Below are 14,124 nucleotides of genomic sequence, written 5' to 3'. Positions count from 1 at the left end.
CACTCATGCCTCTAGCACAAAATGTTGCCCTGTAATGTGTTTGTGGCATTTGGTGCTGTAGATTCACATGCACCCACCCTGTTCCCCGGATGCCATTTGGCTGTTGTAGTTAGCATTATTTTGTGCCTCTCTTGCATGGCCATATTAATCTTTCCTGTGTCGCTCTGCTCCAGTCTTACCCTCAACCGTCGTGGAAAAACAATCTCACAGTGGAGCCGAAGACCATGTGCATTGCAAGCAAGGGATGGAGCCACACTACCTTGTGACTCAAGAATTCTTTGAAGGAAAAACATTCCCACCTCTGAGCCGCACACTAAATGGCAGGAGTAGGCACTGACTGCATGTGAATCTACAGCTCTACATGCCACAAACAGATGCTTACCGGGTAAGTAACTATTTCCTTCTCCTGCATGAAGCTTCCCTGCAGCAGCTAATCCATTTCAGAGGGCCTTCGGTGAGAAGGTATTCAACTTCCTGTAACTCTTAGTCTGGTACAGCCTCCAGCATCCCACTGGTATATATATTTTTTAAACATTTTATTTCAATTTTTAGAGAAGACCATACTTTCATTACACAGCAGAGTATTCAAGATAGGCACGCACAGATGCTGTGCTTAGATATGACATTAAGTAGATTACCCCTCGTAATCGGTGAGGCCAGGTATGCTGAAATGTTTTCCAAATGTCTTGTGGGCGAGCCTGAGGATGCAGTTAGGCATAGTTCCCTGCATGTTCCCTTGAGAGAGTGACATCTTTCAGCCACTGTACAGTTTTTGGTAGGGGAGGTGGGGATCTCTTATCCAGCAACAAGCCAATTGGCTCTTGGCCAGCCGTAACCGTGCTCCCACTAATCTTTTTTTGGGCTCAGAACTTGTTTGGTGTAGGACAGCGAAGTAATCAGTGGATGTTGGTTCCTATTATGTCGGTTACTATTCTAAATACCACTGCCCAATATTGTTTGGGGCGTGGTGGGGGAGGGTGACAGGCACAGGCATACTGTAGTTTGTCTATAATTAACTGATACCAATTTAATTTGAGTACAACAATTTCCAGACCTCTGGGCTAATATCACAAGATATGTCTACGTTTGATTTCTCCAGGGCTCTGGTGTCGGTGTTTGTGCTAATCTTTGTGTACATCTTATATAACCAACCCAGTCTATCCGATCTATAGCGTATTTGAGTAATTGATTGGGGGTAGGGGCAAGAATCCAGGGGCTTCTTGGGGAAGGCAGGCCATACAGAGGATGTACCATTCTCTATGTGCATGTAGTCTAAAGTGTCAAAAGGTGAGGTGGCCCGGTCTCTCCAGAACTGATCTAAGGTGAAAAACGTGCCATCTACGAACATCTCCCCCTACCTTTAGCAGTGTAGTATTATGCATCCTATCCCTTATCCTTTCATCCTGGGTCGGAGGGAGAGGTTGTCTATTGTGAGGAGGAAAGGTGCCCAAGACCGGCCCTTTTCATCATACACTAGATGGACTACACAATGAATGTCATGAATCTGTCTCGGGGTTTTAACTGTCATGCAAGTGTACAGGTTGCCCAGTATGACAGCAGATCGCTTGATCATGACCTGATGGATCTTGTATGGCAGTCGTTACCATTATGGCTCTTTACTTTGATTGAGCAGCATGGTAAAATATCTCAAGGTCTGGTATAGCACATACTTCCGATTGACCCCCCCCCCCCCCCCAAATCACCCCATGTCATACAGCAGGTTCGAAGTCTCCCATCGAAGTCTTGGATTTCACCCCACCCACACAAGCCACGTAAGGGCCGTCTGTAGTTTAGCAAAAATGCCAGATTGAGTGCTGTAGGATATTTGGAAAAGTATAGCAACTGTCCCACTGACCGATTGTAAGCTCTTAAAAGAGACTTAGTCGGAGCATAGAAATCTTGCCCGGGCAAAGGCACAAAGTATCAAACTGGGAGAACTTCCATGGACCGCCAAATTTGAACTTTCTTTCCTGCTCTGAGCTTTTCCCCTAAAACCAACTGCTTCATCGGGACTTTGTCGGTTATGTGGTTTTGAGAGGGCTTGCTCAAGTAGCCTTGCCCAGCTGAAAGATTTTGACTTCCATTTCCGAGACTAAGTCCTAAGGTAAAATGTATAAATGGGATGAACTGGATTGATGTATATGAACAGTGCTCCATTGTGGTCTGCCTGAAATCATGCCTAGGTCTGGGTCACTTACGAACAGTGATCGTGGATTGCCATTTTACTTTTTCTTGGAGCCTTTTCTCTTTAAATAGTTTTAAAAAACATATTTCCGGTTCTCCTTATTGGAGTTTTGCTTTGCTGTCATTTTGCTTATTACATTTTTGGGGATTTATATAGCGTTGACTTTTTAACAGTTTAATGCGCCTTACACATTTTCTCTAAGTTAACCCTGTTTGCTCTGTGTCATAGCTACCAGAGGTTGAGCTCTGGCTTAAATTACTGGAACCTTTGCCCTGTTTTAAGAAGTCCTGATGAACCAAACAGAAGCCCACATGAGGTTTATCAGAGTCAATCAGGTTAGGACATACTCCTAGAAAAGCTATGTCAAGCTCAAGAAACGGAAGCCAAAATATCGTGTTTACAGATAATAAAATAAGAAATGAAATGGGAAGATGGCTTCTTAGCAGTACTTTATGTTCTGTAGTAGACACAGTTGTTTTAAAGAAACTGTGGTTATGTTGGATCTCTTTAGCAGAATTTTCTAATGTTTAAAGTCAATCTGTCAGTGCATGGGGCAAACGCTCAAGGTCAAAATTATATTGAAAAACCTAGTATAAAAACCGTGATAAATCGAAGGTGCTACATTAGTTGGACAAATGGAGGTTGAAATGTCTAGAGTGAATCACACTTGATTTACAAAATAAACAAACAAAAAAATGATACTCTATGTGAAGTTAAAAACAACCTGCCTGCTCATAATAGAAGGGGGCTGTAAAAATCAAGAATTCTATTCCAAAACATTCCTAGAGAAGCAGCCTGGCATTCCACACCGAAGATTCGTCAATTTTGTGACCTAGTAATGTATTCACTTCTGGGGCCTTCATCAGAATAATAAAGGGCACTTGAATTGGCTCTGAGGGCTCCCAAATGTAACCATATTTCAACTAGTTTTGCTGACTGTAGGACTGGGAATGTAGTTTATTTGTAGAAGTATACATTTTGAGGCGATGTTCTCATATGGCTGACCAAAGGAGGGCACGGTCTCCTTGGCCTGCTGTCACTGGAACTAATACTTCAGAATGTGGCACTAGTCATTCTTTTTCAGATCAGATCACTGAAATGCAATATGGATTTGAAAACGGTGCAAGTGCTTCTTTCCCTTTCAACTAAATCAACAATTGGGTGAAAAATCATGCCAATGACCTTGGGACTGGGTCTTTTAAGGATATGTATTAACAGCACAAACTGCTTTCCAGTTAACTGGTTAAGGAAAATTCCTAAAGAGGCAGGTTTTGGCACATTTAAAATTGTGCTGTGAATAGAACAGTAGGATCAATAGAAATAAGCCAAATTGAAATTGTCAAACTTTATATGGAATTAGCAAGTTGAAACCATGACAATCGCAAACCCCATAAAGCGGCGAGTAACCCTAGGTGATGAATATAGTACACAATAAACCAGTCTTAATTCAACCCAATGATCTTTAAAGATTTTCTGAAGGGCAACAAACCAGATAGCCTGCTCACAACAAGATTTAATTGAACCCAAACCAAATATTTTATGCCAGGAACGAAGATAACATCGGCTAATTACTTCAGATGTAAGAGAAGGGCATTGCAATTGTTCTATCAAAAGCTATTAGGTTAAGATAGTGGAACTCAGGTTTACAGGAGGCCTACCCCTCCTTATCGAACATAATAACAACGGCTGACCTCGGGGAAAGGCAAAAATTGTGCTTTTGGCAATGTTAAAATAGACTATCAAACCAAACACATTTTCAGACTGGTGGGGGATCATTGTAATAGTTACTATTCCCTTTCCATCTGCTATTTCAATGATGAGCCACATGTTGCATGAATCCTAAGTCCAGGTACGGACTCTAAGCACAGACTATCTAACAGAATGGAAATGGTTTTGACAAAGATTTGGCCTTGAGGTTGATTGGAGTGGGGAAGGCGTTCTTAACAAAACCAAATATTTTGTATCTCCTTATTAGAGTATAGCTGATGAGCAAAGAGTACTGGCTTCATGTGGGTTTGGCAGTTTTAGGTAGGCCAATATAGAATGTATGAAGGTCAAATAATATCACAAGACTGGTTTACTATTTTATGTACTGATACATAATTCTGCAGTGCTCCTTTCACTTTTTTTTTTTTTTTTTTTTTACCAAAACCCAACTTTTTCACTGAAATGTTGTTTTGTTATCTTACAGTGGGTGATAACTGAACTTGGTTGCTGCACGTATTCAATGGTGACTGTGCCTCTTTACGACACTCTGGGACCTGAAGCCATTAGTTATATCATTAACAAAGGTACCTTTTTTACATCATTTGTATTTCCATTTTAAAGGTAGCTTGAGGAGCTAAACTACTATTTCACTAGAACACAAGGGCCTCTGCTCTTGCTAACTACATTGATTAAAAGGCAAGTTGATCTAATCCCTTCCTACACCCCTTTTTCTTGTTTTTTCTGTTTCATGATTTTGGCCTATGTTATAACTGACTTTCTATTTCCAAAATTGTTATTGATTTTGAGGGTTTGCAGGAAAGGAACATACAAAATTCCATACAATGCTGTATGTAAATGAAACCTAGTATGGCACATTAGATACTTACGGATTAGCCATTGAGAATATTAATTATCGTATAGCATTGTTGGTTGAAACCTCATTTATAAAGGCAATTACATCAGAAGATAAAAGATGGGAAAAGGAAAGTGGGTAAGGAAGAAATAAACCCCATAATTTACAAAGAAGGTAGAAGGGAATATGAGAATAGGCTGAGCGGCAAGAGTATAGATGGTGCTGATAGTGAGTACACAAGTTTCCTCGGTTGTTGGCTGTGGTGCATCTGGGAAATATGTACAATATAGATCAAGGTGGTTATGCTGGGTTATCCGTTGAGGGGATGTTCTAGGGTGGTTTGATTCATCTGGATATAAAGATCCAGTTTGTTCAGTAATTGGAGCGGGCCCTGGAAGTTAAGTAATTATCTGCACTCCTTGCGAAGCAGACCCATGCCCACCAAGAATGGTGGGTTTGGTTTTTGAATGATTTCCATTCACACTGAATATTTGTAATTCCTATAGTTGGAAGGTCTAGTAGGCTCCTATCTTGAGCCTTTAGTTTTATAACTGGGGAGTGAGACGAAGAGCCTAGTGACACTGTTGTAAGTTTATTGGAATCTTCGTGTAATTTAGTACGTTTTCGATTTCCTTCCAAAATGGTCTTCGCATCTTACAGTTGAAAAGCATGTGGTTAAGAGGCAGGACATTTGTTGCAGTTCCACCATAGATCGGATTCTCAGAGGCCTAGTTTGAAGAGTTTCTCTGCTGTTCAGTGGGCTTTATGTATCGTCCAGTATTTACATTGTGATAGGAAGGGAGATACTTTATTTTTTTGAGCGAGGGACCAGATTTTCTTCCCAGTGTGTTCAGTAATTGTTGTATAGTAGAATGAGGACAGGGGGTTAGTCCAAATCTTTTTGGGATTTCATTTGTCAGCTTATTACCAGAGTAGGGTGAGTTTAAGAATGTATAGCTTACTACAGCAGCATGTGGCAGTTTGTCAACTTTCTCACAAAGCTGACTAAAGTCTGATTTGTGAGGTTTAATATATTTCCTTGTAGCATCCCGGAGTTTAAGGAATTTATAGAAGTTTATACTCTAAATTGTGGATGGCTTGCAGGTCTGCAAATGTTTTGGGGGTTACCTGCAGAGCCAAGATCTTTTTTTTGTTACCCAAGAAGACCCAATGTTTGATTTTCCTTCAATTTTGATGTTGTTCCATAGAGAAATGAAATCTGAGAATGGACTCTTTTTTGGAAATGTTTTATCTAATATTTTGAGCGCAACCATTGTGTCCCTGATTCTGCACTTCGAAAGTTGTAAATTAAGCGATTTCATAGTCCATGTTGATGTTAATGAAGGGTTTTGTAAAGTGTTCTTCGATGTGTAGCCATAAAGGTTTGCCAAAGGTGGAAGGGCTGAGCCACCAAGAGGCTTGCTTGATAAGGAGGGCAAGTTGGTATTTGTAGAAATAAAGGATGTTTAATCCTCCATTACATTTGTCCAATTTTATTTTTTTAGGGAGATTCTGCCTTTTTTCCCTTTCCATAGCAAATCAGATAGTGAGGAGTCAACACTTTTGAAAAAAAGTTGGAGGATAGCTGCTGGAGTAGCATGGGGGAAAAAAAGATTATTTGTGAGCTATCATAATTTTGATGCAGTCTGCATGTCCTCACCACTTCATGAATTTAGGGATCCAAGATCTTGGGAGGAAAGTAGTTCAACTTTTTTTTGTTGTCAAAATCTGTTTATTTGGTTTTAACATGACCATAGACGAGCTGCATATACAATACATAGAAACAAAGCAAATGGAGGGGGAGAGTCAGGTGTTACAGAGAGCTAGTAGGAGTGTCATCTTCGTCTCAAGCTCTATGGCTAGAAACGGTCCCCATTCCAAGCATATGCTGTTAAAGACTTGCACATAACAATGCTTGTTGTATATCAATCGCCCCCCCCCCCCCTTATGGGGGGCGTTGCAGGGAATTTTGACAGATATAACAAAACAGTAGAACAACAAACAAGGGTGCCGTGGTGCAATAAACAAAATGTGTATTGTGGGGGTTAGGTGTCTGTGTTCTTGTTGATTTTGGGCGTCGCGCACAAGCGGCGGAGAATCTAGGCCCCTAGATAAGGAACCAGTTGAGGGCTCTAAGCCTTGGCGAGCAGGCCGTAAGTGGAAGGCCTTCAGAAAGGTAGCCCACCAGTGGGGACCAGGTATATTAAAATTCCTTCCTGGTGCCATCTATAATGTCAGCCATTCGCTCGAGGGCCAATGCCCTCCACAATCTTGCGTGCCACTGAGTCAGTGAGGGTGCCTCTGGTCGCTTCCATGCAGCTGCTAGGGCCATTTTAGCGGCCCCCAGGCACAGCCACATAACTGAACGATCACTTTGTGTTTAACGCTTTAAAAGGAGGTCTCGTAACCCTAACAGGGTGTGTTCTAGGGTCTGCGGGATTGGGTATCCTAAAATAAGCTTCATTTGAGAGAGGATCTCTTTCCAGAAAGGCTGGAAATGTGGGCAGTCCCACCAGATACGTTTAAAGTCACCCAGAAGGCCACAACCCCCTCAACATCTGTCTGAGGTATTGGGGAAAATCCTATGTAGTTTCTGAGGGTATTGATAAGAGTCGTACACAACCTTGTAGTGCGCTTCCCGCAAGTACATTGATCGGTTACATTTTGTAATGTCGTTGTGTAGGCGTTCCCATTGTTTTCCCTCAGGTGGAGTGTCTATAAGGGTATTCCAGAAGCCTCTGTATCTTGGGGTGGTGCGGGGGCCTAAGGACTGAATAAGTGCGTAAAGGAAGGAGATGCTCCTCTTAGAGCCATTTCCTGATTGGGCAAATTTTTCAATGGGTAGCAGATCCCTGGTGGCAGCTTGCTGCACCGAGGGCTGCATCACCCAGTGTTTGAGCTGTAAGTAGCGGAAGTGTTCCCTACTTGTTAATGCGAACTGCTGCTGGCATTCACCAAACGTGAGGAGCTCTCCTTTGTGAAATCGTGGGGCACCCACCCTCCTTCCAAGCCTCAAAAGGACCCTCGTGCAATGTTGGGGGGAAGGCCGCATTGAAATGGATGGGCGTGAATGGGAAAGTGGTCAGCCGTAGCCGTGTAGTAAGCGTGTCCCAGACCAGGAGTGTGGTGGAGGTGGGTGTGCTGATATACGCATTGGCCGGCCTGTCAACTTTGGGCTTCCAGAGCAAGTCCCAGATATTACGGCCTGTGAGTTGGGGATCTATGCGAAGCCAATGCTTCTCGGACTCTCGGAGCAACCACTCCGTGATCACCCGAAGCTGAGCTGCTCTATAGTACCCCTGGAAGTCTGGGAGGGCCAACCCTCCCTCCCTCCCCCTCCCCCCCCCCCCTCCCTCCCGACAGGGGCACGTCAACAGGCGGTAGGACAGGCGAAGTTCAACTTTTTTAAAGTAGAGTTTCTGCAGATAGTTTCCATGTGCCATCTAGATTATTTTAAAAGTGGATCCCTAAGTATTTGATTTGGGATGGTTGACAGCATAATTTTTAATTTGCTATGGAGGGCAAGCATAGGTTTTTTAAAATAAAGACTTCTGTTTTTTCAATATTTAGCGAGTAACCTGAAACTGCAGCATAAGATACTTCATCCAATATTGCAGGAATAGCATGATTCGCATCTTGGGAGGAAATTAAGAAGTCCTCTGTATAAACTGCAATTTTGTCTGTCCTTCCGTATCCCTTGTTTGTATCGGCTTAACTGACTTTCAATCCGTGTTTTGCACTTTGTGCACAGATTGCCTTGAGCTCGCACTGAGAATGCACCAATATTAACATGTACTGCATATTCTATACTAATAGTTGGATACTTTGCCAGCTCTGTGGAATTTTTATGCTGGTGTACATTTTGCGATTAATCTAGTCCTGAAGCATAACACTCTAATCCATTGAAGGATCGTCTCGAGTTTAAAACCTTAGAATAATTGTTTTTGTAAAATGTCCTTCATCTCTAAAAAGAGGTATTAACTAGGCACAGTGACTCCTAGTTGGCAAAGCATTACCATCTCAATAATTTAGCTGTCATTGGTTTGCATCGTGGAACAACTCATAATGTGTTAGTTTAAACACACAGGCACAACGTTGTCTTTAACTATTATGATCCCTAGAGTCCATTTTTGTGGATAGTATTATCTGGTTTAACTTAGGACAACCTTTCACCCTTATGGCTCTCAGACAATTTTTTGGCATATACAAACATTTTTGAATGTAATGTTATCCAGGTGTGCAACTTTACATACTCATAGATTCAATTCACTAATCTGTGCCTGGAGATCTCCACCTTTTCTTGCCTTATCTTGGTAGGTTTTTTTGGCTTGAATGTAGATGACTCCACATAAGCGGGTATAGTTTTTAGGTGTAAATGTGGTAGAGGTTATGGGAAGTGGTAGGAATCGTTTCGAGTTGAATGGAAAAAAAGGACCGGTTTATCGAATATATGCAGGTACTGAAATACATTTAAGCCTAAAGCAATGGCTATTCAAAAGTCAACTCTGTAGTAGTACTATTGACAAAGCAGGCTTAAATTTCACTCCATCCAAGCCTTGGAGTAAGTTAAGCACCACGTATGGTGTATTAACGGTACTGCAAGACACACCTAAAAATAGATAAATTTCTTTATTTGCATTTTCGATATACACAAGCACATTGTATACCTTATACATATTACATCATATGCCGCAATCTCAGATTTGTGATTTCTGGTTTACATATGACTGGGTTTATAAAACCACTAACCACTCATAGGGTAAATTAGAAAATAAAGGGAAGTGTGTGTAAGTGTGTGTGCAGGGACCATAACTTACAAGAGGTGAAACCCTCCTGAGCTGTTGCATGTTAAAGAATCATCTGGTTTATTGGCCCAAGAAACGAAGAAAACAATGTTATAATTAGTAACTTTCACATTCCAAATTGTGTAGTAGTAAAACTGACATTACAAATATTTGTGATCAGTAGATCACATGTCCTCATATAGAAATGGTACATTACATTATTGCAGGTTAGTGGTTAAATGGGTTTAAATAAAATTAACAGCAGGTAAGATTCTACTATCACAGATGCTTCCTTTGTTGACAAACCCTTAGCTGTCAGCTGCTAAACCTTGGTCCTGTAAGAAGGCGAATGACATGGTATATGTCCCTAGATCCAGCAGCAAATGTGAAAATAAAAATATAGTATTATATATGTGACTAATAGTCATTTGTGTACTTTATTACATTTTCTATTCGGATAAACTGGCCATTGGAAAAACATTTGGTTTAAAATAAAAAAAAAATATATTTCTTTTTAAAATGAGGGAAATTTGTCAAGTCGTATATGTATTGATGTGGCTGAACAGTGGGTTTTAGCCTCCTGAATTGCTGTTTCTGAGCTATTCCCTGATGTGTGATATGTGGGACAGAGTGAGCAAACCAGTGGCTGTTGTATCAAAGAAGCTGGAAAAATAAGAGTTCAAAGAAATTGAAATATGCACCGTGATGTATTAACATTTCTCTCCTACACACATGATGAAGAAAAAAAATCTCCTGGATCAAATTGAGTGAGTACATGTTATTTGTAGGCATATACTGACATGACGCAAAGATCTGTAAGGTGATGTGTTTTAGACACTAATATCCTTTCCCAAATGTATGCAGTGAGCACAAAGTTTATCTGGGTTTGAAAAATAGGAGTAAAATATGTGACCTTAGTTCATACATTACTTTTTACAGTTCATGCGTGCAGAACAAGATATTTAATTTATAAAAAAATTACATATCCAGACACTTAATGATATATTGTTACACATGTTGTAAGTGGCTGTCCACCTCACTGCACTGTATGAAGCAGAATAGTATGTGTTGGCAGATGGGCATATAACATAGGACCTGAAAACAATCAACATGATCTATACAAGCGCATTAAATGCATATAGAATTGCATTATAAGTATATAGTGAGTACTTTTTGTATAGACCTAATAAACATCTATTCATATTGGTGAGGTTTGAAAAGCCAACACATAAAAATCTAAGAAAGCAGTGTGAAATATCGGTATGTATGGTTGGGGTGCCTTTTGACCCGTGCCCTGGCTGTTGCCCGACCATAGTAGATTCCTGCTTTTAATACGAATACACTTGAAATGAGGACTATATTAAAAATGAGTACATTAACATAGCTCTAATCATTATAATCTGCAGAGGAGGGAAAGGTTTAGCTGTGTTTGAGTGAAAAGTGAACTTTGCGGCTGTGGAAGGGGGAACCTAACATGAGCGTGGAGTGGAAATGTGGTAAAACAGAGTGGTTTAGTTTCTTACCTGGCCTAATGTTCGGGTTCCCCGATCAGGCAAGCTGTGTAATCTGGTCAAGGTCCAGAATGGAGAGAATGAGTGATTCAAGGAGGGGGTGAGATGAACATGGTCTCCAGGTCAACCTTCGGGAAGGGACTTTGATCCTGAATCCTCGCCCGCCTACTCACTTTGAGGTCCCTGTGGTGTTTAAAGTCACTGTCAGTGCCCTACAGGAGAATGACTGAGTTGGCATTAACTTGTTCAGTGAATTTCCTACACATTTAAAACATGACACGGTACACAGCAGCATGGGACAATACATTAGCGATCTGTTCTCTCCTGCCATATGGTCCCGTCTCTGCTTCACTGAGAATATATGGAGGCAGACTGTCATTCCCTGAAATGACAAACCACAAAGGCAAGTACAATGTCAATTAGCCCCCTCCTCTGTTCACTTCCTATTCAGTGTGGCAGATTGTATTCTGGAACCCGGAGCTGTTGTAAAGTGTCCTGAAAGTTGCACAATCCAAGGGGAAGAGGATAGATCCCTATGTCCAGCCTCTATTTGTTTGCTTGTTGGAATAATGTGAGTCATTGCTATGTGATTGGGGTTAGGGGAGTGGAGTTTCCTCTATAGCTTTACATTGGATTTTCTATAGCAGAGGGGCTGATCGCTGCCTCGTAAGTGAAGATCTGAAATTGGTCGTAACATTAGTACTAGTAACTTTATGGCTTTAATTTCTGTTATGGGGACTTGTAAATCTACTCCTGGATTCACATTACTACAAGGAATAGGTGAATACCAGCTGGGTGGAGATCTGCCCATTTGTAGGTGGAAATGCAGAATTTGTTATGATGAATAGAGTTCATAGTTCAGAACCCCCACTTAAGTTTATTTTCACATTAACCCGTCCAAACAATTAAGTAATACTCTGGGCAAACTAATCTCCATTTTCAGTAAGATGGTCACTGTAGACTCTCGGAATGGTATAGAAAATACACCCAAGCTTAGAGTTAAAATACCATACATATGGTAGAACTACACCATACAAATGCTGATAATGTAACCTAGAATTACTGTGATACTTGTCTAACTTTGCTGAAGGTGTAAACTGTTTTTCCAGATGGGAGGGTGTGTTGCGAATGTATATGGGGAGCTAAATGTTTTTTGGGGGGGTTTTTTGGGACGGTACTACCATGGGGTTCAGTTTGTCACATGCGAACTTACGTGGTAGTATAACAGAGGGAAAAAACTGTGGGAATTGGGTGCTGCAAGAACATGGTTGGCCAGCAGTGGTGGCTTGGCTGCCTGGTGAGACCATCAGACCTTTATGTTAAACTATCATGCTGGTTCAGAGTATGTGGAACCGAACACCTAGTTCGAATAAGGGGAAAAAACTCACACAGCTTGTTATCACTTCACAATTGCATAAGAAAAAATGATTTTTGGAGACCGTTTTTTGACTGTGTAACCCCTGTACTCACTGTAGGAATGTCAGATGTATCTGAGTAATTACACAAATGATAGAAGTGCACTTAACTATTTATTTTTATAGTTCCACTCATCCCAGTATAGGGTTATAAAGCACTTTACATCACTTGCACATTGTATACAGAGACAAAAAATCATACAAGTATAAATCTATGTACAAAAAATGTTACAAAAAACAATGAGGGTTACAAGGTGTGGGCATCACATCTTCACTTATAGGCCTTATGTTTTGAAAGTGCATGGTCAGGATTTAAAATACAATGTACTGGTCGGGATGGTATGAAGTAATACAACTTAATTACTACCCAAAGAACAATTTTTAGCAACCTTAGAATAACGGAGAAAAAAAATAAGGTTCTAAACCCCTGCCTGTCAGTTTGCAATCGGCGCCTAGATGTGCGTTCATATACGGTAATCCTAATATAACTGAGTGAGCTTTAAACTGCAAGTAGCAAAAGTATTTTTTGTCAAAAGGAGAAACCCACATACTTGCGTAGAATATAAGTGCCTGATCTGTATGTTAGATAATGTACTTTACAGCAGGCACATTAACCCTCTGGGCTACTCTAAGCCAAAACTGACTTGACAAAACTCTTATCTCTTCAGCAATTGCATTAACCACCAGAATTATCTTAATTGTTGATGCTTTAACCCCATAAAATATTTTAAGATGTAGCCTCTTTGTGACCAATTAAGTAAGCCTGGACAGATTTACTCACGTTTGTCCTTGTTCTAAAAATGCATATCTTGACTGTCAGAGCTTGCTTTTCATTACTTTGGCCCCCCCCCCCTTTTCGCTGTCTCCAATTTATGGGTTCCTGGAGTACATTTCTTTCCAGTTTCAGCACTGTTGGCCTGTTGGTAGGTAAGCAGTCTTTCAAGATTGTTAGTAGTGCAGTAAGCCCTGTTACCTCTGCTGTTGAGCTCTTGGAGCCAAGGTAAGCTAGTCTAATTCTCTCGGTGTTGCAGTTTTTAAGCTGTTTATTTTATCTTCAACTTCACTTTCAAAGCCAAAAGGTCTGCCCTGTCCAAGAGCTATTGGCCATGCTGTTTTAGCCATGTTGTGGATTGGCAGACGTACAGTTTTACTGATAAAATTATACAACGCACAATCAATGTGGGGAAACTGCATCACGTAGTGTATTGATTTGTTTTGATCACTTTATTTTGTTTGTAGCCCCCTTAAGAACTACAAAAATTCTTCATTTGTGCTTTCTTAATTTTGATACATTCTAAAATAGTTGCACCTTTCATTTATAGACCTATTTAGGTTTTTGTTGTGTGGTACAAAAAAGCCTTTCCTTTGACACCCCCAGATTGTCAGATAAATCCTCTCACTTTGAAGTTGGAGAAAGAAAAGTAAACACCAAGCTCCCTCAAGACGGCTTCTGACATTTGGCCTCTGTCTTTGAATGCACAGCAAATATGACCAAATGAGAATGAACAAAATGTAAAGGCCTGTTTACTGTATTCTTCCATGTGTGCTTGCTTTCTGTTAACAGGCCATCCTCCATGGTGGGGACAAAGATATGTTGGACAGCATAAAAGAAAAAAAAGCCAACAGTAGAAAGGCAAGCAAATGTGAGTTACAAAGCCAATGGTAAACA

General features: G+C 40.7%; 1 protein-coding gene across 6 annotated transcripts in view; it reads left to right on the top strand.

Annotated features, from left to right (window-relative positions):
* ACSL1 (acyl-CoA synthetase long chain family member 1) overlaps nucleotides 1–14,124 on the top strand; it is a 479,125-nt gene that overhangs the window by 204,815 nt on the left and 260,186 nt on the right. For all 6 annotated transcript variants that reach the window (XM_085641919.1, XM_085641924.1, XM_085641925.1 and 3 more), the window contains exon 6: nucleotides 4,377–4,476. In XM_085641919.1, the coding sequence (XP_085498045.1) occupies nucleotides 4,377–4,476 (100 nt within the window). The remainder of the gene's footprint in view (nucleotides 1–4,376; nucleotides 4,477–14,124) is intronic.

The sequence above is a fragment of the Triturus cristatus genome, chromosome 2_2 (genome assembly GCF_964204655.1).
Source record: "Triturus cristatus chromosome 2_2, aTriCri1.1, whole genome shotgun sequence".
Taxonomy (NCBI): domain Eukaryota; kingdom Metazoa; phylum Chordata; class Amphibia; order Caudata; family Salamandridae; genus Triturus; species Triturus cristatus.
The sequence above is the reverse complement of the archived record's forward strand: the minus strand, read 5'-3'. Positions and strand labels throughout refer to the sequence as shown.